Raw genomic sequence first — 7,820 nt, 5'->3', positions numbered from 1 at the left:
TGTCTTAGTTTTATCTCAGGTGCCCCCATGTCATGTTTTGTTCAAACTCCTGCTAGACGGCGTCATTGTACTGTACGCTTCTACCCAAGTCCTCACACTTGTGGTTAACAATGCAGACTCTGCTCGAGTTACATCACATACTTGTGATGAAACTCATCACACATAAAGAAAGTCAGCTTGTGCCACTGATGGCGAGTACCTTTCGGGTATGTGCCTGCACTCGCGTGAGATGTGCCGTGAACGCCGCAAAATGCTGTTGTCGGGCGTACAGAAGGTACAATGCCTCCATAACGGCTACCACAGGCTCCCATACCGCGAGGGCGTCTCTCAGACACGCGCTCATGGCCCTCAGGGCGTCCCGACGTAGGAAGACCATCGTGTGTCCCACCTGGACTTGGCCCGGGTCCTCGCATCCCCCAGAGGCTAGCATTCGCAGGCAATTGTCCTTCGGACTGCCCTTCTTGTCGGAGAACGCACCCATGTCCACAAATCGGAACTGGTAGAGGAAATCTTCGAATGGGCGCCGATAGGAGAACCCTATCTCACGGATCTGCAACGCCTCCAAAATGGACAACGCGTATATTTGAATGAGCACCCTGGACGGAGTAAACATGAGGGGCTTCTTCTCGTCGTTGCTTCGGACGCACCGGATGAAATGCGGCTCAGTCGACTGCGATAGAGACTGAAGGTCTACCACCTACGTTGATGATCCCGATCATGCTTTGCAGCTGTTGCATGTACTGACTGCCAATCAACCGTCCCTTGTCGAGCTTTCCCTTCTCGATCACGATCCCCTTGAATAGTGCTGCTATCACATCGTTAGAGGACGTCTGCAATGGCTCCAGAAATTCGGGCCTAAGCACGTCCTTATTCTTAATCAGGAACCCGATGCAGTTGTAGGAGATGGCACCAATCGTGTGCTGTACGATGAAGTTCTCCGCCTGATTGATCTTGGCCTTGACCAGCTTTCCAGATGATCCCACCGCCTGGAACGCTGCCGAAATGACCTTTTGGTCGTTGCCTCCAGGAGCCAGACACTGATCCTCCAAGTGAGTCATAAGTCCGCGCTTACCAATCAACACGTCGATCACCTCATTGTTGTCCGTCCACATCATGTCGCCGGCTGATATGCCTTCCTTCTTGTAAAGGGCGCTCTCCCTTTCAAACACGACATCCACAAAGTTCTTTTGCAGAAATTCGTTCGTGATGTTTATAAAGAGTTGCTCCAGTGAATTATTCTCGAACACCTCAAAGCCGAATATGTCGAGCATCCCCATGAAGACCTCCATACCGTCGGGATTCTGGATGATCAGGTTCAGCACACTCATTATCCACTGGAACAGAGCATCGTACACGGCCCGTTGCAGCGAGGACAGCAGCATCAGTGCGTCCTGCTGTGACCAGGTACTCTCAATTACTTGACCTCCGGCCATTGACTGCTTAATCAGCAGTCGGATTTTTATCGTGTCGAAGTCGAGGAAAGCCAGCCTGCAGGCGAGCTTCAGCGGCGTCTCGTCGTTAATCTCAGCCTTCTCGTCGCCTCGGAAGGTGACGTTACCCAAATGCATCACTCCGGACAGGATCGAGAACATTGAGTCCTGATTATCGCTGGACATCTTCATCTTGTTCAGAGATTCTCGGACCTCTTTGTAATCCTGCAAATCGTCGATGGTGGCTACATCCAAGCAGTGGGAATTGATAGTCTTGTAGTAGTCGATGCCCTTGATCTCATACTTTTCTTTTTCCTTTTGGTCCATGCCCTTGAGCATCTGATAGAAGATGTGATACGACCTTTCCTGGTTCTCCTGCATAACCACACGAGATTTCTCCAAAAGGAAACCCTTTACGATTCCGAACATGATACCTCCACGGTTGCCTAGCTGCAGCTGCATGAACCGGCCAAACCTGGAGCTGTTATCATTTCGGACGGTCTTTGCATTACCGAAGGCCTCCAACACCGGGTTCGCGCCCATGACGGCCTCTTGGATCTTGCTGTCGCCCGATGAACCTTTAGTGAAGGCGAAAAACCGCATAGCGAGCTTAGTAGCCTCCGTTTTTCCAGCGCCCGATTCACCGGAAACGATGATTGTTTGGCTCTTCTGGACGTTGATTAGGTTTTCGGCCGCTGTCTTTGCAATGGTAAAGGTATGAGGCAAGCATTTCTCCACCGCCAGGTTAGCGATATGGCCTATGTCCTCTTGGGTGGTGCCTCCAACATTCTTAAAGGGGTTTATCGCCACCAGAAGGGGGTCGGCCGTACAGTAGATGTTGCCTTTCAAGAACCTCACTCTCATGTAGTCCAATACGGCGGCTGAGTTCGTGTGAGGCAGGCCACCGATGTCGGGATATGACAACGCGTCCGTGCCCGTGTTCACGTTGTGGCAGTTCTCATTCGCGGAATCGAAGGACTCGTTAACTTCGGGTTCCAACTGCCGCAGCTTCAACGTCGTCTTCGTTGATCCTGGCAGGACAACGCATTTAGCGTAGAGTTCGTCAGGGTTGGTCTTCACTAACGGCGCATCACACGACCATACCTGCATGCCCTTGTAGACCTGACCGCTACTGTCTACCGGCTCCACCAAGGACGTCTGTTTGAGCAGCGCTTTGTTGACACCGCTCGCCTTGGCCTTCGCTTTCGGGGGCATGAGTGGTTATTACCTAATTATATCTTCGCGAGCCGAATCTCTGTCATTCGTTGTAGCTCCCTGATTGAGTGGATGTCGCGAATACAAGTGAGTCGCAAGGTGAGCGCTTCCTGAGTCAACACACGTAATACTTGTGTAATCGCTTGCAGGTGAGAGAGCAGCTTGCAGTGGGCGGCCGAGAGGGCTCGGCCAAGCACAAGCAAAAACGAGGCTCCGCTCGAATTACTGTGGTTGTACGCAAACGGCCTCTTTCCACTTCTGAGCGCCAGCGCCTCGACGCTGACATCGTAAAAGTCGACCCTGAGAACACCACGCTTTGCGTGGGAGAGCCGCGGAAGGACCTGAGCGGAGATACTTATACGGAAGAGCATAGGTACGAATTCGATCGAGTTTACGACGAAGCCACGTCGAACATGGAGGTGTACATCAGCTGTGTGCTGCCACTGGTGCAGGCACTCTTTGAGAAGGAAGGTGCTCGCTGCTCCGTCTTCGCTTACGGCCAGACAGGCAGCGGCAAGACGTACACTGTTGTGGGGCCCACGAATATGAAGGGCAAAGTAGCTAGCTGCTCGGCCAACCGAGGACTGGCGGAGATAGCTCTCTATGACGTGTATAAGATGGTATCCTCCATGGACAACGCAGAGAACTTCGCGCTGTACGTATCGATATTCGAGATCTACTGTAATAAGGTGTACGATTTGCAGAATGACAGGTAAGTGTTGGATAATCGAAGACACAGGCGGCTCCTCCGGGCTTTGGAAAGTCGCACTGCTGACGGTTTCGTGTTGAAAGACCTGAGTGGGAAGCGCGTCGATGAGCCGGAGGCAGTTTTCAAGGCCATGTGCCAAAGCCTGTGCCAGCGCGTTACGGGCTCTAACTCTAAGAATCTAGACTCGTCCAGAGGACACGTTGTGACCACTTTCGAGATCCGAAACGAAGTCACGGGCTCCACATGGGGGAAACTCGCGTTCGTGGACTTGGCTGGCAGTGAGAGAGGTGCGGACACCATCTCCGCTGGCAAGCAAACGCAACATGACGGCGTGGGAATTAACAAGTCCCTGCTGGCGCTGAAGGAGTGCATTCGCGCCATTGATGGTGGGAGTTCTCATGTCCCCTTTAGGGACAGTGAGCTAACCAAGATCCTGCGAGACCACCTGGTATGCAGCCGCGCTCAAACCGTCATGATTGCCCAGGTCTCCCCTCACCCCTCTTGTTGCGAGCAGACATTGAATTCGATCCGCTACGCTACTATGGTTCGACAGATGAGGAGAATATGCAAGCCTCAGATCCTCCGAATCGAGGATCATATCCATAAATACACTGACGCTCCTCACGCCTTCCGAGCAGAGTCTAGTGGGCGGACATCAGACTCCTCATCGCATGAAGGTGCTCAGTCAGGGTCCATGACGTCTCCGCGTTCATTTCAAGCATCGTTAGTGCATTCCAAGTCATCCCCTAAACTGAGCAAACTCCTCACGCGCCAGAGAGACGACTGCAACGAGCCCTCACGACTGTCCCCCTACAGGTTCACACCTGTGAAACGCGACCGCGGCTCTAGGGAGAGGTCCCGTCGGAATGATATGGGCCGATCCAACAGCTCGAACCGCTCACCGCTACGAAGCGCGCCGCCTAAGGCTGAGGCGCCGCCTGTCCCTCCTCTAGAGTCCAATGAGAAGGAAACTGAGTGGCGCACAGACAGGGCAGAGTGGTCTACCGAGACCCGGCAGATCATGGACTTCCTCGTCCCTCCAGTCCCTGAGAGGCCTCCACCAAACGCAAAGTTCGATGCAATCACCCTGCGGTACCTGAAGTCGCTCCCTGATAACTGGGTCTCTTTCGACGGACTGGGCCCGACCCTAACCGTGCCCGACGCCGGCAAGCTGTGTCTAGCCACCGCTACGCCTGCGGAGCTCAAGGCCTACATATTAGCGCTGACTGACTGTTGCAACCGAGTCTTCGGGTATCTGCACTGGACCAACCATTCCTGTATGAAGATAGATGCGGCGATGTTCAACGTCCAAGGCACCATTGGGCATCAGGCGGAGGGACAACGCTACCGCACTGGCGGATACCAGGCCGACCAGGCCTACGTGGATAATGTGCGTCAAGTAGTGACTCAGCGGATGCTTGGCTATATCCAATTGAGTCGTGCGGTGTACGAGTGTGATATCACACTATCGATTCGCGACTGGGTGGCTGACAGGTACCGCCTTGCAAGCAGCGAGGATGTAGCCTACTTCGATGCTCAGGACTCCGACTTCTCGTCGAGTCTTGATGATCCGTTGCTGTTGTCGAAATAAACCCCTCGCTTTAAGTACGCAATAGATCGCCGGAAATTGTTAATGTTCAGCTTCGACACTCCATGTGAGATTTCTTGGATGCTGGTACCCAGTTGGCCAAGGCTTCGGCTCTCAGACGCAAACACCCAGCCAAGCCAAGACGCCTGACGTCAAAATAGACGTGAAGGTGGATTTGCCGATAGTGCCGGCAACTGTCGCGTCTCTACGTCAAATCGGCCGAAAAGCTGGTGTGATGAACATTCGTGGTGTGGACGTCGCGGGCGTAAGGTTAGTTGGGTGGGTCGAGGAGGCAAGTCCGGCGCCTGTTGGCGGATTTTGGGAGTTCACTGTGAGAATGCTGGGCGGTTCAAACAGTTTAATGATGGAAGTGCCAAGCCTTTGAAGGTCGAGCTGCCTGTCCATCAGCAGCAAGAACGGTGGATGGCAGACTCTCTTAAGGACGTGCTAGGTCAACGTGGCTCAATTATCACAGTGCATGGGATGCCGGTGGAGGATGAAAACGGCCTCAGCTTCACCGGGTTCCATGTGATGTCAGCTGCACCAGAGCTCTTCTGCTACTACCACTGCTTCGAGGTGTGCGACTTCTGGCTCGGAGCGGGGGAGAGCACGCCAGTTTCCCCGCCAGTGAAGGAGACGCCGGCAGCGCTGCCGCCCTGTTTGAAGGAGTTAGGCCTCTCAGAGAGAGAGATTGAGGTTACTAGGGTCGTCATGACTTGCAGAAAGTCCGACGATGGCGCGCTGCTGGCCAACGTTTTGAAGTCTAACGTGACAAATCAGGAGATTGAATCACTAATCGAGAAAGGCGCCCTGTACATTCCCCAGGATGACTTCGTGGACCTGCTTGATTAACGACATGTAAGAAACGAGCGTTAAATATATCAAACGTGTGAAACAGCAAAACGAGGAGTGACAGTCAGACAACTCCCCTGCACTGAGATGTCGTGACGGGTACCGATGGGAGCACTACGCGTCCCATCCCACAGAGACATAGGCTCAAAGGTTCGCAGAGGGTTCTCAGCCAGCTGCACATACTGCGCATTGGCAGGTAAGAACTCCATACGTCCATTCTCGTTTGCTCGGAACGGAAGTGACTGAGCGTGTTCGTCAGAAAGGTGCTGGTTCAGTTGCCTCAGAATGGAGTTGTACTGCGCGCTGGGTACTGTAGCGACCTTATACTCAGTCCTCTCGTCGCAGGTGATGCTTCCAGGGATGAGTTTGGGTATGTGGACGTCGACTGCCACAGGCTCAGGTTCGTACTCTACGAGGTCAACCTCCAAGGCGCGGTCGCTTAGGCTAACCACTGGTCGTACGGTCTGTGAAACCAGCACGGCCGTGTCCTCGTCAAGATAGTGGGGCACTCGTTGTTCCGTGACAACCTTATAGGGCTTCGGCACCTCGTGGATCTCCGTGTACTCCACCACCCGCTCCACTGTCTGTACCTCGATACGAGGCACTTCCTTCACAACGTCAACGTACCGATCCTCCACCTTAGTTACAGGGACGTGCTTTTCCACGTACTCCACAGTGGGCACCTCAACGTACTTCTCGCGGTACTGGATGGTGACCTCGTCCACCTCCTTCGTGATGTAGTGGACCTCCTTCTTAGGCACACGGCGCTCCACCACCTGCGTTTCCTTCACCGGCACAGTGCGGACGACCTCCTCCACCACGGGTACCTCTACGTAGCGCACGTTGTCTGCCGCCGGCTCGAGCAGTTCTTCAGAGATGACGCGGCTACCCCGAGAGGTGACTTGTCGGACATAACCGTCACCAATTGTCTCTCGAGAGTTGATCTGCGAGCTGACTCGTCGGCTCTGGGTGGTCGGCAGGCAGGGAGTTTGAGTCACCGAGGTGGAGCGGATGGTCTCTGATGTTTGGTAGACGACCTGTTGCACAGGAGTCGGTTCCATGGGTATGTGGTATATCCGCTGGTCCGCGGTTGGCTGGTAGGTTTGCATCGGCGGCTGGAGGTAACCCGTAGCTAGCGGCTCCTCATATACGGGCGGCTCCTCATATACTGGCGCCTCCTCATATACTGGCGCCTCCTCATATGCTAGCGCCTCCTCATATGCTGGCTGCTCCTCCTGCTCGACATGAGTAAAGGTAGCAGTGCTGGACTCGGTCTCAATCCGATTTGGCTGCTCCAGGCTCTCGAGGCTGGATGTCGCGGGAAGAGTAGTGCTGTCCTCCTTCCAGTGAGTGTTGCCTCCATCCTGGCTGAACCTCCTAGGCGTAGCCGGCAACACGGTGACCATGAGAGGGCTTGACGAGTTGCTGCTCGCGTAGCCCAAGGGGTTGCCTCCCACTTGCTGGTCGTACTCGTACAGGTCACCACTCTCAGTGGACAATTCGGAGTCGGAGTGGGGCATCATTTTATGCTAAAAGACTAACTTATTCCAAGGCAGTAGTCAGTGCAATCCGCAATTTGATGAGCACTTTCAGACTGTCGTTGTCCGTATTCTCTGGGACGTGTGCTCTTATGCTAGGACAGACGTTTTGGGCTCTGCTGCTTCCGTTACTACCTGACGGGAATGCGCTGACACATTTGTTTCCTTCGACGAAGCTATCTATCTGGCCTCTCATACTGTTTTGGGTGCACCTATTGTCGCTGCTCGCCATTGTGTTGGGTTGGACAATACTGACGCAGAAGCGAACCCAAGAGTGCCACAGACTATCAGGCCGTAATAACGTTGCACGCGCTATTGGCTGAGATGCTGCTGTTGTCGCAACAGATTGTGTGCACAAATGAATCCTGAAGTCGTTCGGATTGTCCCAAGCGTGCCGAGTTACGAGATCCAGAGACAGTGGACCCCACAGGAACTACGCAATGCAGTCGTGTACTGCCTTCGCAGTCGGAGTTGATACTGACCACGTG

At 54.0% G+C, this 7,820-nt stretch overlaps 4 protein-coding genes across 7 annotated transcripts; 2 read left to right on the top strand and 2 right to left on the bottom strand.

The window, feature by feature from the left end:
- Nucleotides 1-172: 172 nt before the first annotated feature.
- KVP18_003676 (uncharacterized protein) lies at nt 173-2,645 on the bottom strand (the record flags this gene model as incomplete). The annotated part of the gene is made up of 2 exons (XM_067955599.1): nt 173-670; nt 702-2,645. 2 exons carry the CDS (start codon nt 2,643-2,645, stop codon nt 173-175), a joined length of 2,442 nt encoding a protein of 813 aa, XP_067812023.1.
- A 72-nt stretch (nt 2,646-2,717) lies between these two features.
- KVP18_003674 (uncharacterized protein) lies at nt 2,718-4,945 on the top strand (the record flags this gene model as incomplete). 3 transcript variants are annotated; one of them, XM_067955592.1, is made up of 3 exons in its annotated part: nt 2,718-2,732; nt 2,795-3,357; nt 3,385-4,945. In XM_067955592.1, the coding sequence occupies 3 exons, from the start codon at nt 2,718-2,720 to the stop codon at nt 4,943-4,945; spliced, it is 2,139 nt and encodes a 712-aa protein (XP_067812016.1). The 3 variants fall into 3 exon arrangements, with proteins under 3 accessions (XP_067812016.1, XP_067812018.1, XP_067812017.1); XM_067955594.1 differs by lacking the exon at nt 3,385-4,945 and having other exon boundaries at nt 2,795-3,361; XM_067955593.1 differs by lacking the exons at nt 2,718-2,732; nt 2,795-3,357 and having other exon boundaries at nt 3,485-4,945.
- A 42-nt stretch (nt 4,946-4,987) lies between these two features.
- Nucleotides 4,988-5,794, top strand: KVP18_003682 (uncharacterized protein; the record flags this gene model as incomplete). 2 transcript variants are annotated; one of them, XM_067955609.1, is made up of 3 exons in its annotated part: nt 4,988-5,009; nt 5,038-5,273; nt 5,300-5,794. In XM_067955609.1, the coding sequence occupies 3 exons, from the start codon at nt 4,988-4,990 to the stop codon at nt 5,792-5,794; spliced, it is 753 nt and encodes a 250-aa protein (XP_067812033.1). The 2 variants fall into 2 exon arrangements, with proteins under 2 accessions (XP_067812033.1, XP_067812034.1); XM_067955610.1 differs by lacking the exons at nt 4,988-5,009; nt 5,038-5,273 and having other exon boundaries at nt 5,366-5,794.
- A 29-nt stretch (nt 5,795-5,823) lies between these two features.
- KVP18_003689 (uncharacterized protein) lies at nt 5,824-7,317 on the bottom strand (the record flags this gene model as incomplete). Its single annotated transcript, XM_067955621.1, has 1 exon — nt 5,824-7,317. The coding sequence occupies one exon, from the start codon at nt 7,315-7,317 to the stop codon at nt 5,824-5,826; it is 1,494 nt and encodes a 497-aa protein (XP_067812045.1).
- Between the last annotated feature and the right edge of the window lie 503 nt (nt 7,318-7,820).

The sequence above is a fragment of a genome (genome assembly GCF_019968955.1).
Source record: "MAG: Porospora cf. gigantea A chromosome Unknown PgA_NODE_176_length_30979_cov_360.319, whole genome shotgun sequence".
In the NCBI taxonomy this organism is placed as follows: domain Eukaryota; phylum Apicomplexa; class Conoidasida; order Eugregarinorida; family Porosporidae; genus Porospora; species Porospora cf. gigantea A.
Note: the sequence above shows the minus strand (reverse complement) of the source record. Positions and strands in the feature narration are given on the sequence as shown.